The sequence below is a fragment of the Macaca nemestrina genome, chromosome 7 (genome assembly GCF_043159975.1).
Source record: "Macaca nemestrina isolate mMacNem1 chromosome 7, mMacNem.hap1, whole genome shotgun sequence".
Taxonomy (NCBI): domain Eukaryota; kingdom Metazoa; phylum Chordata; class Mammalia; order Primates; family Cercopithecidae; genus Macaca; species Macaca nemestrina.
In genome coordinates this window covers 8,096,402-8,117,774 of record NC_092131.1, presented here as the reverse complement: position 1 = coordinate 8,117,774, position 21,373 = coordinate 8,096,402, and the positions used below count along the sequence as shown (strand labels likewise).

The 21,373-nt window shown below is 53.5% G+C and overlaps 1 protein-coding gene across 2 annotated transcripts in view; it reads left to right on the top strand.

Annotated features, from left to right (window-relative positions):
• The window catches only part of LOC105467429 (HHIP like 1), a 36,966-nt gene that overhangs the window by 1,358 nt on the left and 14,235 nt on the right, over positions 1-21,373 (top strand). For both annotated transcript variants that reach the window (XM_011717031.3, XM_011717032.3), the window contains exons 2-6: positions 6,267-6,913; positions 10,958-11,101; positions 13,348-13,676; positions 14,181-14,307; positions 16,856-17,001. In XM_011717031.3, the coding sequence (XP_011715333.1) occupies positions 6,267-6,913; positions 10,958-11,101; positions 13,348-13,676; positions 14,181-14,307; positions 16,856-17,001 (1,393 nt within the window). The remainder of the gene's footprint in view (positions 1-6,266; positions 6,914-10,957; positions 11,102-13,347; positions 13,677-14,180; positions 14,308-16,855; positions 17,002-21,373) is intronic.

The following is a 21,373-nucleotide window of genomic DNA, read 5'->3' as shown; positions in this document are numbered from 1 at the left end:
CCGTGGGCGTGGTCAACGTGTGGCCAGGGGTTGTTGCGGCGGTTGGGGCCACTGCCCCCCACGAGAGTCCCACCCCCATCCTGATGCCCTTGCCACTTCCGCCATCACCTCTCTGGGTGCTGTGTCCTCTCCTGGGGATGGCGCCCTGGCCTGGCAGAAGCTCACTCAGGAATGAGCAACAGCTATGTGTTGAAGTTCCTGGGCCCCCCATCTTCCCTCTGAGGGTGGAGCCCCCGCTTCTGTGCACACCTGGCAGTGCCACCGCTGTTTGTTTTCCTCTTGTGGGAGTCTGAGGCCCCAGTGCCTGACCACACCCAGGTGGGCAAATGCTGCCTGGCTGAATACAGAAATGGGGCAGGACAAGGCATTCCTGCCCCAGCATCTGGCCAGTGAGAGGCCTGGGGTGGAGAGGCCCCAGTGGGCAGGGCTGTGTCCCAGCCTTCGGCCAGCAGGGGCAGTTGGTGTGGGGAAGGACAAGAGGGCTGACTTGGAGTTGGAGTTTGATCCTGGCTCTGTCACTTCCCCAGCTTCGTGACCTGGGCAGGTCACTGCTGCACCTCACAGTGTCTTTAAAATGAAGCTGGGTGCGGTGGCTGACGCCTGTAATCCCAGCCCTTTGGGAGGCCGAGGTGGGCAGATCACTTGAGGTCAGGAGTTCGAGACCAGCCTGGCCAACATGGAGAAACTCCATCTCTACAAAAATATATAAATTAACTGGGCATGTTGGGGAATGCCTGTAATCCCAGCTATTCGGGAGGCTGCGGTGGGAGAATCACTTGACTCTGGGAGGCAGAGGTTGCAGTGAGCCATGATCGAGCCATTGCACCCCAGCCTGGGCAACACAGCAAGATTCCATCTCAAAAATATAGTATGATATAATAATATAATATAATATAAAAAATAAAACCTTAACCACCCCCCTGGGTTGCCATGCAGATTAAATGCCATATACTAGGGGCTCGGTAAATGTTTGCAGTTGGATTTCTCAAGGGTTTCCTTGGCCCTCACTGGCTGCCCAGCCCTGGGAAGGGTCCAGGTGAGGCTCGGAGCCCGATTCAAGGAAGACTCAGAGGGAGGCAGGGACTTGCCCAGTGGTCACACAGCTCAGCGGTGGTTGAGGTGGGGACATGGACCACACTCACTAATGTGAACACATATCTAGGTGGGAAGCAGTAGGCTCTGGGAGGATGAGGAGGGGGCCCTTGGGAGCTCCAGAATGCAACAAAGGGTGGGCTGGCCACCTTTAGGTGGGCTCTGCTGGATTCCCATGCTGTGCACCTCAAGGGCACGGGAATGGTCTGGCCAAGCATCTGCCTCCCTCAGCAGCCTGGGGGCTCCTCAGGACCAGGTCCTTTGGTCTCCCCACCCCCGTCACATAGCAGAGTTCCTGCATCCATGCCACATTTGTCTATGAGGCACTCGCTATGTGCCTGACTCAGCAGGGCAGTGAGGGGGGCAGGTGGATGGAGGAAGGGAAGGGTCGGTCCTGATGCTGTTCCCTGGCAGGGCACCTCTCTTGTCTTGGGAACCTTCCCAGGACAGCCTGGCCTTAAGCAACCAGCAGTGAAGTGACTGCTAACACTTCAGCCCAGGCGTCTCTGAGAGTGACCTCATGTCTGGAGTGAGCTTAGAGACAGCGGCTGAGGCTGGGTTACAGTTTCACTGACGGGGCCTCCTGGAGCACCCTGGTGGGAGGACCGTGCTCTCTGCTAGCCAAGGAGGAGTCTGCATTTGGCACCTCCTAATTTCCACATGGGGAGGTGATGGAGGTGCCTTATTTATAGATGTCTGTCAGTGTGGAGGCACTCAGGCCTTCACACCTGCTTTGGGGAGATGGGAGACTCTTTCCTGGGGCTTTGCTTGTCCAGTAAGTGCCTGTGTCCTCTGGAGGAGAGAGGACAGCCATGGCGTGTGGCACCCCCAGTGCATCTGGTGTGAGCTTCCACATCAGTAACCACCCCTGTGACTGGGGTTGCCGCTCTAAGCCGCTGAAATCATCAAAGCATGGTTTCTGATGGAGATCTCTGTGAAATGTGCCCTACAGGCTCGTGTATTCAGCATGAGCCTGTTAGGAGTCAGCCCTGTGCTGGATGCTGGGCCCAAAAGCAGTTGGCAAGTCACAGGCCCAGTCTCAAAAGTCCCCTTCGTCACTTCAGGAGACTGACACACACAGGAAGGTGCCAGAGATTCCTCAAGGAGTGTAGGAACAAGGCCACATACCTCAGAGAAGGCTTCCTGAATGTTGGTTGCATGCTGATAGCTCATATTTACTGAACAAACACAGGCGTCTTCTCCATTTATTCCTCCCAACAATTCTAAGAGGTTGGAACTCCTTTCCCGTTCTATAGATGAGGACATAGGCACAGAGAGGTTAAGGAGCATCGTTCTATAGATGAGGACATAGGCACAGAGAGGTTAAGGAGCATTCCCCATGGGGAATGTATGCTCTGGCTCCAAAACCCTTCTCCTAACCGCTTCGCCACACTGCCTCCCTCCTTGAAGCCCCACTGTGTCCCACAGTCCGTAGAGTGGACAGACAAGCAAAGAGATAATGAAATCCTAGCCAAGCCGACTGACTGGAGCGCCCCTGGCGGTGGAGCAGTGACTGCTGTAGAGAACTCACCCTGTAAGCTACAAGATTCCATGGAGAGAGTGTCGTGCCTGAGATATGGACAGAGTGCATTGGGAGCATCCGTAAGGGCCAGGGATGGGCCATTCAGGGCCCTAGGAGCATGGAGGACAAGAGGAGACCTTTGAGTCGGCCTTGAGTCATGAATAGCAGTTTGCAGAGGAGGAAGTAGGTGAGGAGCGAATATCTGATGGACAGGACACTGTGCGCAAAGGCTTGGTCTTTCAAAAAATGAATGGTGGACATAAGAAACCTTCAGGACCCAGAGCCATAAGTCACGAGTGTCAGTGACATGGGATGGCAAACTCTGGGCAAGATGGGGGCTCTCTGCCCTGCACTGAATGGCCCAGGCAGCTGTAGCCTGCGATACTGGGCTGGTTTGCTGTGGGCTTCCTGCCACCTGCCCCTAAACACACTGAGGCCAAGCTGCGGATCATCCTCTTGCCAGTAGCAATCACTCTTGTCGCTTCCTGGTTCTGGACTACCCTGGTCTGGGCACCATGTTACATTGTGTGTAAGTAAGAGTACATAGGCCACGAGGAAGTGTCTGCTGTGTGATTAGGAGGCGTGGATGCCGAGGTCTTCGGCCTGGCTCCCTGGGGGAACTTTTGCTCCCTCTGTAGTTCTGGACTGAGCTTTGGTGAATGGAGGGCTCTTGTTGCCTTCCAGATGTCTATTCTGCCCCTTACTGTGTCTCTGGAACCAAGATGTGCCTGCCACAATATCTGCTCAGTAAATTCTTGGTGAATGAAATGTTGCTGACTAATCTGGAAAGAACACCAGTCCAGGCATCATGAGGCTTGGGTGTGAGCCCAGGTTTGGCTACTTCTTGGCACGTGGCCTTCTTTAAGCCTCAGTTCCTCATCTGTAAAATAGGAGTCAAGCCATGTGCAGTGGCTCATGCCTGTAATCCCAGAATTTTGGCGGGATAAGGCAGGAGGATTGCTTGAGTCCAGGAGTTCAAGACAAGCCTGGGAAACATAGGGAGACCCTGTCTCTGCAAAAAATAAAAATGAAAGTTAGCCGGGTGTGGTGGAGCCCGTCTGTGGTTCCAGCGACTCTGGAGGCCAAGGTGGGGATGATCGTTTGAGCGAAGGAGGTCAGGGCTACAGTGAACTAGGATTGTGCCACTGCACTCCAGCCCAGGAGACAGAGAGAGGCCCTGTCTCAAAAAATAAATAAACAAATAAAATAAAATAAAATAAAATAGTGACAATGACCCTACCTTGCAAAGATGAAAGAAGGCACGTGTGCACACAGCCCTTCCCTGGTCCGTGTGCAGCTGCCGGCTGACCCACAGGTGGTTCCCGGGGAACCAGGGGAGGGACAGCAGACACGGCGGCCCGAGGCCTGGCCATCTGGCCGGCTCATTGGCAGAGGGGAGCATGTAAGACATGGCACCCTGGTCTGTACCTGGGACAGTAACTGACCAGGACCTCAAGACATTCTGCCACGTGGCCTTTGGCCTGTCAGGTGAGACCTGGCCTCACAGCAGTAGAGGGGCCAGAAGGACAGGCTGTGGCATGAACAAAAGCCACAATCATGTCACAGGAGTGAGTGGGCCCTGGCCTGCGACTTGAGAACACACTGGGAGGCAGCCTGCCATCCCCCATGCCCAGTCCTCCCCCAGACATCCCAGAGGCCTCCTGCTGGAAGCCAGCCTGGTCCTCCCTGTGAGGGGAGGGAGTACGTGACTGTCAGCACCTCCCCACTGCAGAAGGAGCATCCCCCGAAGCCTCTGGGGGGCCCAGAGCTGACTCAAACCCGGCCTTGGCCTGGCGGACTCACAGGTGGGGGAGGGTGTCAGCCACAGATAGAAAGAATGACCACGCCACAAGCCGGCGGCTCTAACAGGAAGGCCTGCAGACAGCCTGGAGCTGTGGCCTCTGCTTTGGGTAGGGATAGGGTGCAGAGAGGGTGCAGTGGTGTGGGGACACTTAACTGGCGTTTGGGGATGGGTAGCAGGGAGCTGGCAGGTCGAGCTGAGCAGACATGGCTCCAACCCCAGCCCATCAGCATGTGACATGATACCTTGGGCTAGTGGCTCCCTTCTGCTGTCTGCTTCCACCTCTGTGCAGTGGTAAGAAGAACAGGCCTCCCTCCTGTGGTTGCCTTGAGGAGGAAATGCAGATGCACGGGCTCACTGACCTGGTGCCTGGCCCACAATCTGCCCCAAACCCCAGGAACTGCTGTGATTGGTTAGCACTCTTTCTCCCATGGTCATGGTCATGATTTAAGAATAAAGAGAATTCTGCCTGCCAGAGAAGAGTAGGGGAAGGGCATACCTGCAAAGGGGACAGCCTGTGCTGAGGCTCAGAGGCATGAAATGGCAGGGAGTATGTATTAGTCTCTTATCTCATTGCTATAAAGAAATACGTGGCTGGGTGCAGTTGCTCACACCTGTAATCTCAGCACTATGGGAGGCTGAAGTGGGAAGATGGCTTGAGCTCAGGAGTTCGAGAGCAGCCTGGGCAACATGGCAAAACCTCATCCCTACAAAAAATAAAAAAATTAACTAGGTGTGGTGGCTCTCGCCTGTAGTCCCAGCTACTCAGGAGGCTGAGGCAGGAGCATCTCTTGAGCCCAGGAGGCAGAGGTTGCAGTGAGCTGAGATGGTGCCACTGTATTCCAGCCTTGGTGACAGAGAGAGAGAGAGAGACCCTGTCTGAAAAAAACAAATGAACAAACAAAACAAAACAAAACTGGGTAATTTATAAAGAAAAGAGTTTTAATTGGCTCACAGTTCTGCAGGATGTATAGGAAGTATAGTGGCCTCTGTTTTGGGGAGTTCTCAGGAAACTTACAATCATGATAGAAAGCAAAGGGGAAGCGGGCATGTCCCATGACGACAGCAGGAGCAAGAGAGAGATGGTGGTGGGGCGGGGGCACATTTTAAAAAACCAAATATCATAAGAACTCGCTCACTCTATCGTACCAAGGGGGGATGGTGCTAAACTAAACCATGCGTGAGAACTCCGCCCCTGTGATCCAGTCACCTCCCACCAGGCTCCTCCTCCAACACTGGGGGTTACAATTCTACATGAGATTTGGGCGGGGACACAGATCCAAGCCATATCAGAATATCAGGAGATGGAAGGTAGACAGGAGGCTGGAGAGGTGGAGAGAGGCAGGAGCTGATGGTGGAGCTGTCCATGGGCAGAGCCAAGTCAGAGAGCACTTGGTATTTTACTGGTTTTCAACAGATAGAGGCCAGAAGGTACTAGAGGGTGCGGACAGGGAGGATCGGGGGTGAGCCTTGGGCAGGAACCCAAGTTAAGTGCAGCAGTGGGCTGTGCTGGTGTAGGGGCGGAGGTGCACTGTTAACACAGAGAGGATGGGTGGCAGTGCCTCAGACTCTTCCTGGCATACGGCGGGTGCTCCAGAGTAGCTGCTGCTGTTGCTGCTGCTATTAATAGGAGTAGGAATAGTGTTGTTCTGTGTTCTAACAAAACAACACAAACATTAAGACCTAAGGTTTGCTACTGTCACGGAGGCTTATCATGGTAACAGACAGATGGCATTGTCTCCATTTTATGGATCAGCAGACTGAAGCTCTGCGAGATGGGGGACCCGCCCAAGGTTACACAGCTGGTAAGCACCTCCACGAAGCATCTCTGAGCCATCGCTGTCTCTGCAGGAATGCTCTCCGTATGCAGCCCACCTCTATGACGCTGAGGACCCGTTCACACCCCTGCGCACGGTGCCCGGGCTCTGCCAGGACTACTGCCTGGACATGTGGCATAAGTGCCGGGGGCTGTTCCGTCACCTATCAACCGACCAGGAGCTCCGGGCGCTGGAGGGCAACCGTGCCAGGTTCTGCCGCTACCTGTCCCTGGATGACACGGACTACTGCTTTCCTTACCTGCTGGTCAACAAGAACCTCAACTCAAACCTGGGCCATGTGGTGGCCGATGCCAAGGGCTGCCTGCAGCTGTGCCTGGAGGAGGTGGCCAACGGGCTGCGCAACCCCGTGGCCATGGTCCATGCCAGAGATGGCACCCACCGCTTCTTCGTGGCCGAGCAGGTGGGGCTGGTGTGGGCCTACCTGCCCGACCGCTCGAGGCTGGAGAAGCCTTTCCTGAACATCAGCTGGGCGGTGCTCACCTCGCCCTGGCAGGGTGACGAGCGTGGCTTCCTGGGCATTGCCTTTCACCCCCGCTTCTGGCACAACCGCAGGCTCTACGTCTACTACTCAGTGGGTATCCGCACCAGTGAGTGGATCCGCATCAGCGAGTTCAGGGTCTCTGAGGATGATGAGAACGCCGTGGACCACAGCTCTGAGAGGTGGCTTCCTTGGGGAACCCGGGCCTGGGTGGGGGCAGGTACCCGTATGCACTGGTGTGACTGCACCAGTTGGTATCCTGTTCTCAAATACTGTGAATATTTAACACACCTGGTAGGGGTGCTGAATTTCATGCTTTGGGGCCTGGGGAAGGACAGTTTTGCAGAACAGACCTCACACGGGGATCATATCCAAACCCCTCCATCTGGCCTGCGAGGCCCGACATTTCTCCACCAGCTCTTTTGTTTCAGGCACTTCATTTCATTTGATTCTCCTAAAACCCACTGAGGCTAGTATTATTTTTCCGATTTTACAGATGAGAAAGTGGAGGCTTAGAGAGGTGAAGTGTTGGGTCACACGGGAAGGGAGCGTCAGAGCTGGGAGCCTGATCTGTTATCTCCAAAGCCCACCCTCTGCCGTCTGCCTCAGCCTGCCTCGCTCTGGCCTGAAGGTGCCATTCTTTTTTTTTTTTTTTTTTTTTTTTTGAGACAGAGGCTCGCTCTGTTGCCCAGGCTGGAGTGCAGTGGTGCAATCTCTGCTTACTGCAACCTCCACCTCCTGGGTTCAAGCAATTCTCCTGCCTCAACCTCCCCAGTAACTGGGACTACAGGCACGTGCCACCATGCCTGGCTAATTTTTTCTATTTCAGTGGAGACGGAGTTTCACTGTGTTGCCCAGGCTGGTCTTGAACTCCTGAGCTCAGGCAATCTGCCCGCCTTGGCCGAAGGTTCCATTCTTGAGCCCTACTGGCTCCTTTTTCCCACCCGAATCCGCTGCCCCAGAGAACTTGCTCTCCTTCCTGCCCCTAAATTCTCTGTTCCTCCTCCGGGCTTCTGCTCCCCTCAACAACGCCTGCAGAGCCTGTGCCCTGTGGAGGATTTATGCCCCAACTGTTTTCAAAATGGGTCTGACCTGACCTCGCACGTGGGGCACACATATCAGTCTGAGTTCAGTAGGAAATAAACCCTGTATCAGGTAACTCAGTAGGTAGAATTTGATCCTGGGAGTCAGTTACTTGGGTTTTAGAAATGATGAAAGGGCTCAGACGCGGTGGCTCACACCTGTAATTTCAGCACTTTGAGAGGCTGTGGTAGGCAGATCACTTGAGGTCAAGAGTTCAAGACCAGCCTGGCCAACATGGCGAAACCCCGTCTCTACTGAAAACACAAAAACTAGCTGGGTTTGGTAGTGTCTATCTGTAATCCCAGCTACCTGGGAGGCTGAGGCAGGAGAATTGCTTGAACCTGGGAGGCAGAGGTTGCAGTGAACCAAGATCCTGCCACTGCACTGCAGCCTGGATGACAGAGCAAGACTCTGTCTCAAAAAAAAAGCGGGGGGGCAACCTGGGGAAGGCAGCGACTCTGAGGTCAGCAATTGGAGGAAGTTGCTTCCACCCCTTGGACGGGGAAGACAAAGTGAGAAGATGGGGTTATTGGGACCCTGGAGCTGGGGATACCCGGTGGAAGCTGGAACCATAATTGGCCTGGGCAGGAGGAGGTGGAGCCAGGGAGGAGCAGCGGCTGCCAAGAAGCTGCTTAAAGCAGAGAAGTGCTCCTCCCTCTCCAGGCTCCTGCCAATGCTATCCACTGGCTGACCTCGCTGGAGGCCAGCTAGCTACGAAGCCTGGGAAATGTCGTTCACAGGAGCTGACCCCCTGCAGTAGAGAGAGAGGAGGTAGGGGGAGGGCCAGGACTGGGTCTGAGGGCAAATTAGCAAAGAACAGCACATTGTGTGTTTGATAAAACTGTAAAATCTTGACACTGAATGTATAAAAAGGAGAAGAAATCAAATATGTTAGCTATGAAGGCTAATGTGAATCTTTATGATTCACAGCATTAGTTTTGACTATGAGCTTCCTGGCAGCCAGAGCAAAAGGAGGAAACATAATTCTCAGGATCTTACAGGAGCCTGTATAGCCAGTTCTCCAAGAGAGACCAAGTTTATCACAAGGACCTGACAGAGAGGAGATGGAGGGACAGAATGGATGTGTCTTCAGTGGTGAGACTTTTAAAAATGGATTCCTGATAAAGACTTGAGGTGGAACACAAAATATATAGATGAACATATTTCAGAGTAGGAGCTCAGCAAAGGTCCTCTGGTGACCTCACAAAGTCAAGCCTAGAACTTGACTCACTCGTGGGGAGAGAGGTAGGCACAGCAGGCTTAGGGCAGCCAGGAATGAGTGGTTATCCTAGCCTGAGTCCGCTGTCCACTGTCAGTCTCTTCCCAGACCTGGGATCCCAATACCGGGTGGATGACTGAAAGCCTGAGCTGTTCTCTCCGTGGAGAACTTGGGCTTTGGAGCTCTGTATTGCTCACCAGATCATATGCACAGGCCTCAAAAGAAAAGGCCTCCAGTCTCGGCTCTGAAAAATCAAAGTCCTGGGTTCAAATTACTTGACCTTTCTGTATCTAATTTTTTCTTATTTGTATTGATAAGGGATTAATAGGCTGGGTGCAGTGACTCAAACCTCTAATCCCAGTACTTTGGGAGACCAAGCAGGGAGGATCGCTTGAGGACAGGAGTTCAAGATCAGCCTGAGCAACACAGTGAGAGCCCTCATCTCTACAAAAAATTAAAAAATTAGCCGGACATGGTGGCATGCACCTGTAGTCTCAGCTACTCAGGAGGCTGGGGCAGGAAGATCTTTTGATCCCAGGAGTTCGAGGCTGCAGTGAGCTATGACCACATCACTGCACTCCAGCCTGGGTGATAAAGTCTCAAAAAAGAAAGAAAGAAAAAGAAGGGATTGAGAAAGTAGTGACCAATCCTGGAAAACCTAAACCACCCTGAGTATTTCAGTCAGGGGAAACTGAACACAAGGATGACTAAGGCATTGGGAGGGCTGGAGAAGGAGAGGAGGAAGGTTAAGTTACTTAAAGACTGGTAACTGTAAGAAGCTGCTACCATTCTTGGGTTGGAGGAACGAAGGGAAAAAGTCCTTTGTGCTGTGGAGTTTGCTGCTCTTAGTACCAAGATGGCTGGGTGGAAACCCAGGGGTCCACGTTCACCAGCCAACGCTGCTCTCTCTACAGCCACCACTGCTGGAGGCAGGGTTAGAAGCCAAAGAAACTTGGCCTCTCCCTTCCACCCACCAACACGAACTGGAAGCCAGCTGGCTGGGAAGTGTGGTAGTAGGTTTCCTGTAATGGCAGTAAGGGAGGTTCCTGAGTACAGTGAGTGTGGTGCTGAGTGCACTGCACACCATCCTGCCCACTGTTAGAAGCTGCAAATGAGGGAGTACGTAAGATGTGCTCAACATAAGTAATAAGTAAACTAGTGTGGGGGAAGCTATGATGAGGAAGAAACCAGCTGTGTCAGTGACTAGGTCGACAATTTCCCATAATCGTAACAGGGCAGGTGCTAGCAGTGGAGAGCAGAAACAAACAAACAAACAAACAACAACAACCAAAAAAAACACTAGACCGGAAGAAGACTTGAGTTCTAATCCCAGCTCTGCTACCTATGGGCTGTGTGACCTTAGACAGGTTGCTCAACCTCTCTGAGCCTTTAGGTCCTCCTTGGCACTATAGAGTGCATTAATTTTGCTCGTTCTGCCTACTAGCTCCTCGTGGAAAATCACTTAATATAAAGGATATGAAAAGTCTTTTCCAGGCTGGGCATGGTGGCTCACGCCTGTAATCCCAGCACTTTGGGAGGCCGAAGTGGGCAGATCACTTGAGGTCAGGAGGTTGAGACCAACCTGGCCTACATGGTGAAGCCCCATCTCTACTAAAAACACAAAAATTAGCCAGGCGTGATGGCGGGCCCCTGTGATCCCAGCTACTCGGGAGGCTGAGCCTGGAGAATCGCTTGAACCTGGGAGGTGGAGGTTGCAGTGAGCCGAGCTGTGCTCCAGCCTGGGCAACAGAGCAAGACTCTGTCAAAAAAAAAAAAAAAAAAAAAAAAAAAAAAAAAAAAGAAAGAAAGAAAGAAAGAAAGAAAGAGTGAGTCTTTTCCATTGTGAAGAGAGACCGTGATCTTGTTTTGTGTTTTTGGCTCATGCGTGGAAGGCTGAGTTTTAGGGGCCCTTATCTTCCTTTAGGATACTCCTGGAGGTCAAAGAACCAGCTTCAAACCACAACGGGGGTCAGCTGCTGTTCGGGGATGACGGGTACCTCTACATCTTCACCGGAGATGGCGGGATGGCCGGAGACCCCTTTGGGACATTCGGAAATGCCCAAAACAAGTATGTTCAGCTTTTGGTTGGCTAGTGGGTTGGTCTACATAACCCTGGGCTTCTCATACTCTTCCAGAGGGCGAGTTCCTTCCTCAGCCAGGCAGTGTAGGGCAGGAGAAAAGGTTCTGGGTCCCAGCTCAGCCTGCATCTAGCTAGGCAGCCTAGGCAAGTCACTTGCCGTCAACAGAGGGGATAAAAGCCCACTCTGCGGGCAGGTTGTCACAAGGAGTAAAGGCAATTGTGGCTGCCCAGGGCCAGGCACAGGACCCTCTGGGCACAGGCGCCTGAGAGGTGACATTAGCGAGCCTCAGGGCACATGGGATTTTCTCTAAGGTCAGCCTGGCCCTGCTGGGGCCCTGCTGGAAGAAGGGAAGGGATGCTCCCCAGGCCGAATGGAAAGTGTGAGCTGGCTGGCGCAGGGTGGCACCAGCACGTGGAGCTCCTGTCCCAGGGTTCTTCAGGAAGACCCAGATGTTAACATGTAGTCTTGCTCTTTTACCCATTTCCTGGCTTGAGCAAATGAGCTCAAGATCTCATTCCATTACTTACTCACACACACACATACACAAATATGCATACACACACATATACACACATACATACACACACATGCACATACTACATATACACAACACACACACGCATGCACACACATACATGCACATATGCACATACTACATACACACAATACACACACATATACACACATACATCCACACGCACACACACATATACACACATACATACATACACACACATACACACATCTACGTACATACATTCACAACATACACACACACAGTCTTGTGAGTGTAACCAGGATGTCCAGGAGTCTCAAGTCAGCCTCCCCCATTCCCTTAGCCAAAATGATAAAACCTTCCTCCGCCCAGGAAGTAAAAATAGCAAGTACAAGTATGATGTTGATTACAGTAATTAAAGTGCTCACAATTTGTGAGTTGTCCTTTCCTATGTGACAGTGTAAGCATCATCTGAGCTTTCTCACGTTTGGGATGTGTTTAGAAATGAAGTTGAGAAAATAGAAATTAAGGATTAGTGGATAATTGGACAGAACTTAAAAACATTATTTTGCTGCTACGAGTTGTGCCCACTTAGATATCGAATTCTGGTGTGTGGTGCGTGGGCTCCCGGGTGTGATCTGGATGGTGTTCAGCAGGCTGGAGTGTATGAGAGGAATTTACGGGGGAAAGTGGAAGGCCAGCAACAGGGGCTTGATCACAAGGCATATATTGGGTGGGAGCATTTCACCACCATGAAAGAGGACACTTGTTTGCTGTCCCTAGTGATAAGGGAAAGGTGTGGGGCTAATGCTATGTGAGGATGATGGAATACAGCTTCACAAACCCCGCTTTGAAAAGCAAACCAGAGGGAGGACACCAAAGTGCTAACAGCAAAGGAAACTGATGTATTAAGTCGGTGCATCAAAAACCGTAGATGAAAATGGTATGTTCTCTGCACTGTCTTTAAGCACATTACAGATTTTTCCCATCACGCGCCACTTTTGTCATGAGCTATCCCCCTAAGCTGCTTGGAGCTTAGGGCTGCACCCCTCTGCTCTCTCCCCCTCCCCTAGCAACCCGCACTCTGGTGCACTTGGCTTTGATTGCAATCTTTCATTCACTGACTCTGCAAACACTTAATGGTCATCTACTATGTGCCAGTCACAGTGCCAGGTACCAGAAGAAAACTGTAAATACAAGTCATTTTTCTAGTGGAATTTTCACCCTATACCGCAGTCCAGGAGGACTGAGTGGACTGAGCGGGACCACTCTACTATTACAGTGGAGGACACCCACATTCCACAGAGTGTGTGGTAAAGAGCTTGAGTTTCTGGGCTCAGGCCGTCTGGGCTGGATCCCAGTGGTGCGGCAACTGAGCAACGTTATTTGACCTTTCTGAGCTCCGCTGCCACATCTGTAAAGTGGGGATCATACTAGGAGCCGCCTACCTAAACGACTGCTGTGAGGACAAGACGAAATAGATGATGTGTTGTGTCCAACGCATGGGACAGACCTGGCGCGCAGAAAGGTGGAAGATGCATGTTGAGTGAATGAATGAGGTTAGCCGGCTGTAAGTAGCTAAGGAGGAACTGCATCCCAGGGTCTCTGATCCCACAGCCTAGGCTCACCCTGTACCTGGCTCAGCGGTCAGCCGGCGCCCCGGCACCTGCCCCGCGGAGCCCGTGCGCCCTGGCGCAGGGCGACCCCGAGCTGCGCCCTCTCCCGCTCCGCCCGCAGGTCGGCGCTGCTGGGCAAGGTGCTGCGCATCGACGTGGACCGTAAGGAGCGCGGCCTGCCCTATGGCATCCCGCCCGACAACCCGTTCGTGGGCGACCCCGCCGCGCAGCCCGAGGTCTATGCCCTGGGCGTGCGCAACATGTGGCGCTGCTCCTTCGACCGCGGCGACCCCGCGTCGGGCGCGGGCCGCGGGCGCCTCTTCTGCGGCGATGTGGGCCAGAACAAGTTCGAGGAGGTGGACCTGGTGGAGCGTGGCGGCAACTACGGCTGGCGCGCGCGCGAGGGGTTCGAGTGCTACGACCGCAGCCTGTGCGCCAACTCCTCCCTCAGTGAGTGCCCGCGCCCCAGGGACCCTGGCCCCGGATCCGCCCCCACCTCACCCCACCCCACCCCACGTGCTGTGCCGCATGGCCTCCCTCGGAGACCGCGCCCCGGAGATCCCTGACCCTGGATCTGTGCCCGGCCCCACTCTATGGGCTGTGCGGCAGGGCCTCACTCGGGGACCACCCGCACCCCAGGCACCCCCTGACCCTGGATTTGCCCCCACCCCAACTCCACGGGCTGTGAGCCAAAGCCTCCCTCGGTGACTGCCCTCGCCTCCACCAGGAGCCTCCCTGTGCCTTGGAGGCCTCCCAGCAGCGCTCTTGAGTTTCTCCTCGCCCCATCCCCATCTGGCACCCCTGCAGACACGCTTTCCACCACGCCAGTCCTGCTGTGGGCACGCCCCTCCCTCCGTGGTCGCCCCGCCCCCGCGGAATCCCTCCGGAATTCTCCTGACAGATGAACCTGGCCCCCGCGGGCTCACCGCAGCTTTTCGCCCTCCCACCCCGCAGATGATGTGCTGCCGATTTTCGCTTACCCTCACACGATTGGCAAGTCGGTCACAGGGGGCTACGTGTACCGGGGCTGCGAGTACCCCAATCTGAACGGCCTCTACATTTTTGGGGATTTCATGACCGGGTAAGTGACCTAGTGCCCTCAAGCCCCTGGCTGCTGCCACTGGCTCCTTGGGACTGGCTCCTTGGTAAAGAGGAGTGTATGTGTGCGCCTGTTCCTGCACATGTGCCTCCCTGCTCTGACGGGGCCCCCAGGTGTGGGCCGGACACCCACATCCACCCCCTTTGCTCCTGAGATGTATCGTGAGCCTTTGTTGCAGGCCTCAGTAACTCTGTGATAGACACACAACTCATGGAATGAAAGACTGAAGGCTTGCTTAAGTGCGGGTCCGGTGGTCCTCCTCTCCCTCCTGAGAACCATGGGCTCTGGGCCTGACAGCAGTTCTAATGGGCAGGAGGGCAGAATAAGAATAATTTCCTGGACACTCAGGGCCACCCTGCTCCTGGGGAAGCCACAGCTTGTCACTGCAACAGCTGATGGGGGCCTGGAGCCCTACCCCATCCCACCCCAGCCAGGACTGCAGGGATCTCGCAAAGGTTGAGAAACTAAGACCCGAGAGGACGATGGCTGCGCACCGGCCTCCTAATGGGGAGAGGAGGAGGTGGGGCTTTTGTGGCCTTGGAGCCTTGCTGCCTTGTCCCCGTGCTCTAGGGCGGCAGTGCCACCCACTGAGACCCTGGTGTGGGAGGAGGATGAACCACATCCCAAATAGGTTTGATGGGGGAGGGAAACCTACATCACACCTTCCTGTGAGTCAGGCTCTGTCCCCAAGGGTGCTTGTGGAGCCTCATGACCACCTTGTTGTCCCGTTGTACAGAGAAGAAAGCTGAGGACTAAATAGGCCCAACGGCAGGCTGAGACAGCCTGGTCTGAACCCTGGCTCACTTACTGGCTGGGTGACCTTAAGCCAGTTACTTCACCTTTCCTTATCTTCAGCTACCTCATCTGCAAAATGGAGATGATCATAGTGCTTGCCCCCTAGGTTGTTTTAAGGACTGAATCAGTTAATACATAAATAGCACTTAGAATCTAGTGAAGAAAGAAAGAAAGAAAGAAAGAAAGAAAGAAAGAAAGAAAGAAAGAAAGAAAGAAAGAAAGAAGTGAAGAAAGAAAGAAGAAAGAAAGAAAGAAAAGAAAGAAAGAAAGAAAGAAGTGAAGAAAGAAAGAAAGAAAAGAAAGAAAGAAAGATGTTTAATATTTAGTGAATTTTTTTTTTTTTTGAGACAGGGTCTCATTTTGTCGCCCAGGCTGGAATGAAGTGGCACAGTCTCAGCCCACTGCAGCCTCCACTTCCCAGGCTCAAGCAATCCTCACACCTCAGCCTCCTGAGTAGTTGGGATTATAGGCATGTGCCACCACACCTGGCTAATTTTTGCATTTTTTGTAGAGATGAGGTTTTCCTCTATTGCCCAAGCTAATCTTGAACTCCTGGACTCAAGCGATCCTCCTGCCTCGGCCTCCCAAAGTGCTGGGATTACAGACTCAGGGCACGGTGCCCAGCCTGGTATTTCTTAATTATTTCCATGCAACCTCCTCTGACAGCAACTGAATAGGGTTCCTAAGGAGAGGGCATAAAGACATGAAGACGGCTGAAGCTGGTGGGAGAATTCTAACATTTTGTTCAGTCTGCAGCGTGGAGCTGAGAGAGATACCTGACCTGGGCCCCTGGAAGTTGGATTCCTCTCCCAGATCCACCCCTTCACCTGGGACCCAGCTTTCTCATCTGGAAAATGGGTGTAGATGAAGCCTCTGTTTTTACCCCTGATTGTCCTTTCTCCCTTCTATCCTTCCCAGGAGGGCCTAAGTCTCCTGACCACAGAAATTGAACTAATTTTGCCAGTATTTCCCCAGCCCCTCTGCTGGGTTAGGCAAGAACCAGGATGACAGAGATGAAGAGGACCCCTATACCCGAGCCAGGGAGACAGACCCTTTCAGTCCACTGCACTGCAACCTCAGAGAGCCTGTGCACAGTGTGGGGAGCTCAGCGTGGGGGCCTTCAGGGAGGGCTTCACAGAGGAGGGGACATCTCTAAGCAGGACCTGGAAGTATCAATAGGTGATTGACAATCAGCGATGGGAGTAAGGAGCAAGGTTAGCATATTCCAAAGACGTTGAAGCTCCAGCGCTTGGCAGGTTCTGAAACCGGTGAACTCTTGAAAGCGCTGTTCCCTCTGCAGGATCCAGTGGGCTGGACTGCATTCAGGGGGCAGTAACCAGGCTGGTCCTGTTCATTCCTGTGGGTTTCTGGTAGGTGCTTGGTGAAGATTGCACACAATGACAGCTTCATGGACGTACCACATGTGCAGTCACACAGGGCCCCATGCTCAGAAAGGTTCACGCTTGATCTCATGCTCTGAGGTCACCATCTTGAATTCTTAATATGTTTTGAACAAGTGGCCCTGCATGCTCATTCTGCACTGGGCTCTGTGAATTTTGTATGGTCCTTGCATGGATCAGTGGGTGAATGGATGAGTAGATGGATGGTGGAAGGATGGAGGGAAGGAGGGAGAGAGGGAGGGAGGGTGGGAGGGTGGGATGGATGGATGGATGGGTGGGTAGGTTCCCCTGGGTGCCATGCCAGGCATGGCCTCACAGTTCATCTTCCATTGCAGGCGTCTGATGTCCCTCCACGAGAACCCAGGGACAGGCCAGTGGCACTACAGTGAGATCTGCATGGGCCATGGCCAGACCTGTGAGTTCCCAGGCCTCATCAACAACTACTACCCGTACATCATCTCCTTCGGGGAGGATGAGGCCGGTGAGCACTCCTGAGACCTCTCCTTGCTGGTCGCTCATGCCTGGGACTGGTCCTCCATCCTGTGGTCCTTCTGGTCTCTGATGTAGGGGAAGGACCACACAGGCCTGAACTAGTTCCCACCTGGGAGGAAGATGTTCCCTGGGCTCCAGACTTTGCAGGTGCCTCTGTTATAGAAGAGGGGTCCCGATCTGGAGCCCAAGAGAGGGTTCTTGGATCTCACATAAGAAGGAATTGGGGGTAAGTCCATAGAGTAAAGTGAAAGTAAAGGAATAGAAGAATGGCTACTCCATAGACAGAGCAGCCCCAAGGGCTGCTGGTTGCCAACTTTTATGGTTATTTCTTGATGATATGCTAAACAAAGGGTGGATGATTCATGCCTCCCCTTTTTAGACCATATAGGGTCACTTCCTGACGTTGCCATGGCATTTGTAAACTGTCACGGTGCCCATGGGTGTATAGCAGTGAGGACGACCATCTCGTGGCCGTCTTGGTCATGGTGGGTTTTAGCCGGCTTCTTTACTGCAGACTGTTTTATCAGCAAGGTCTGTGTTTTGCGCCGACCTCCTGTCTCATCCTGTGACAGAACGCCTTCACTGTCTGGGAATGCAGCCCAGTAGGTTTCAGCCTTATTTTACCCAGCTCTTATTTAAGATGGAGTTGCTCTGGTTCATATGCCTCTGACACCTCCTCGGGCGTCTTCACCTCTCTGAGCTCCCCTTTGTTCCTATGGAAAATGAAAGTAGTGGCCCCTTTCTTCCTCTTACCCCACCTCACCCTGGGTAAGGTTGCCGTGAGTTCTAGACTAATAACGCGGGTAAGCATCCATGCCGGTTAGCCGGCCAGGAAGGATCTGGAATGGTGGAAATGCAGGCAGATGGTGGAAGAGAGCCTCAGAGACCTCCAGAGACCTCCAGAGAACCCCAGAGACCTGCCCTGGCCTGGAGTTCCTGATGGCAAATGGATTTGGGCCATTAAATGAAGCCACATAATTATTTCAAAGCGGGTGGACACAGCCTTCTTGTCGGTTAGTGGATCCTGAATCTAGGCACTTGTGTTTTCAACACGAGGGACAGAGTGGGAGGGGAGAGGAAGAGGGGCCAGTGGAGACTGGATCCTGCTCCAGCCTCCTGCCTTTGTGCTTAGCCTGAGGATTGTTCCTGGACAAAAGCCCAGGGGCCCCCAGTGAGCCCTAATGGATGCTTATTGGGGTTGCTAGGCAACGCCCGCCCAGGGGCCTTTGGAGGGGTGTCCCCTGCCCGGCTCAGTGCCCAGAGCCCCGAGGGCTGAGTCTGGGAAACCTTTGTTGAACTGTCAGAATCTGAATTTCCAAAAAGGCAGCCCCCAGCCCCCACAGCCATTCCTAAGCCCTCTGGGCCCTTGAAAGCCCTTTCTTTTGGTCAGTAGGGGGTTAATGTGTTTTAGAAGCAGGGGTGCCCCTCCCCCACTGAGGCAGGGCCTGGAAGGAAGGTACAGTTTCCAAAAGGCCATTCCTCAGCCCTCTGACTGACACCCGAGTGTGGAAAACCAGAAGCAGGCACCGGTGAGACTGGCGGCCCAGGGACAGTTCTGGCAGCAGCCTCTGGACGGCACGGAGCCCGGAGCCCTGGGGTCCAACGCAAACCAACTTTCCCCTGCTCCCGGCTCCTGCTGCTGCTTCTCTAATTGTTCCAACACTTGCAGATTACAAAATGAGTACCTCTGCTGGCCCAGTGTGCCCCAGGGACAGTTCACACCCCAGAGACCAGGAAGGTGGCTCAGTGTCCCACCAAGGGAAAACGTCGCCTTTGCCCTCTGAAAGTTCATGGAACTTCCCCCCCCCGCCCCACCCCCAAGACAGAGCTTCGCTCTTGTTGTCCAGGCTGGAGTGAAGTGGTGCAATCTCGGCTCACTGCAACCTGCAGCCTCCACCTCCCAGGTTCAAGCGATTCTCATACCTCAGCCTCCCGAGTAGCTGGGATTACTGGCGCGCACCACCACACCTGGCTAATTTTTGTATTTTTTTAGTAGAGACGGAGTTTCACCATGTTGGCTAGCCTGGTCTCGAATTTCTGACCTCAGGTGACCCCAAAGTGCTGGGATTACGGGTGTGAGCCACCACACCCAGCCGAGAAATTGTCCATTTTTATGCTCAGGTGCAACAAAGTATGGGCAGCTGTGTAGAAATGTGATCGGACAAAAAGGGCCTGAGCTCATGCTGATTGAGTGGGAGAGCCAGCACAGCCTGTGTGTCTGGATTCTTGGCCTCTCTGCGCTTGCATTCCTTCCTTCTGGCTACGGGCTGTCTCTGGAGTGGGAGTCTGATGACCTGCAAATGGGTCAAACAGGTCAGATCATCTCCTCCTCCTTTATTTTAGAGGCAGAGTCTTGCTCTGTCATCCAGGCAGGAATGCGGTGGCGCCATCATGGCTCACTGCAGCCTCAGACTCCTGGGCAATCCTTCTGCCTCAGCCTCCCAAGTAGCTGGCACTACAGGCTCATGTAACTATGCCTGGCTATTTTTTAAATAGTCTGTAGAGATGGGGTCTTGCTGTGTTGCCTAGGCAGATGTGGAACTCCTGGGCTCAAGTGATCCCCTGCCTCGGCCTCAAAGTGCTGGGATTACAGGCATGAGCCACCATATCTGACCCAGATAATTTCTTTGTTGTTGCTGTTGTTGTTGTTGTTGTTGTGGGGGGTTTGTTTGTTTGTTTTTGAGACAGGGTCTCGATCTATCGCCTAGGCTGGAGTGCAGTGGTGTGATCTTGGTTCACTGCAGCCTCTGCCTCCCAGGTTCAAGCGATTCTCATACCTCAGCCTCCTGAGTAGCTAGGACTACAGGTGTGCACCACCATGCCTGGCTAATTTTTATATTTTTAGTAGAGATGGGGTTTCGGGCCATGTTGGCCAGGCTGTTCTTGAACTGCTGACCTCAAGTGATCTGCACGCCTTGGCCTTCCAAAGTGCTGGGATTACAGGCGTGAGCCACCATGCCTGGTCTCAGATAATTTCTTAATGGCCAGTTTTATACAGAAAGGTTGGGGGAGAGTTACAATAATATTTTTAGGTTCTATGACTGGCTTTGGGGGAAATGTGTGCTGGTTTCTATTATCTGCCGTGGGAAAGAGAGACTCTAGTTTCTATGGCACCTCAGGGGAGAATAGGACTGAGAGACAGGAGGACAGGAGAAGGTCAGAGAAAAACTTTTGCTTTGGAGGCAGTTCTGAGGCCTTCATTTTGAAGCATTGTTTTCTGAGTCTCAACAGCAGCCCTGGGCGGGCTTGGCAGCACCCGCGGGGGCTCCCTGTGTGTGCAGAGGGTTGGGGGCTACAGCTCCCAGCAGATCATGGCTGGAAAGGGCCTTGCAGTCTGCGTGGTCCAGCCTTGTCATTTTACCAATGGGGAAACTGTGGCTGACTATGAACGCCTGGTTATGGAGGAGGGGCACCATGTCCCACTTGGCCCCTGGACACCTCCCAGAGGGGGGCCTTAAGGTTGGTTGGCGAGATGAACCAGGGAGTTCCTCAGGGGGTTGGAACAGAGGAGACCAGGGCTGCTCCTGGTGGCTCACTCCAGAAAGAGGCCCAGAGGTAAGTGGACGGCCCAAGGCTGTCTGAACAATTTAGGGCTGTGGCCATGGACTTCCCAACAGGGACGTCTCACCCGGGGACTCCCACTGCTAAAGGCTGCATCATCACCATGTGGGCCTACAGCCCCTCTCCCGACCTCCCCAGTGGGGCTGGTGCCCCTGGGTTTGGGGGTCAGGGCCTTTGACCACTCAGTGTACTGCTTGCCTCATCCCCCAGCCCCATCACAGCTGGGTCTACCCAGGTGTCACAAGTTAACCCTCAAGTGCCTTCCCTTTGCATTTCCCGAGTTTCCTGTGCCTTGCTTCTCAGACCCCACCCCCATGCAGCCCTCCCTGACTGCACCTGTCCCCAGGGATATGCTTTTCTCCAACCTGTTACCAAGCTGTCTGTCTCAGCCTCTCTGCGGGGAAACCTCCCTCCCTACTCCCAGCCCAGCTGAGCTCTCTGCTATCCTTTTACAAGGACAGAGGTATTAGCATGGCTGAACCCTCAGGATGAGTCATGTGTGGCTCGTGTCTGGGCTCCCAGCCACCACGCATCCGATATTGGTGTGGGGCTGGAGCAGCAGACTTTCCTGAGTTCTGGTCCTGGCTTAACCATTCACTAGCTGTGTGACTTAGGACAAGTCACTTGGCTTCTCTGAGCCTCTTTTTTTTTTTTTTTCTCCTCAGCTGTGATGTAGGAATAATGCAGCCTGTTTTCAGGACATAGATACCCCTGGCAGCAGGGGTTGGGAGGGAGGATTGGAGTGGGAGGAGCAGGGAGAACCTACATTCCCTGAGACAGTCCTCAGCACCAGGGACTCA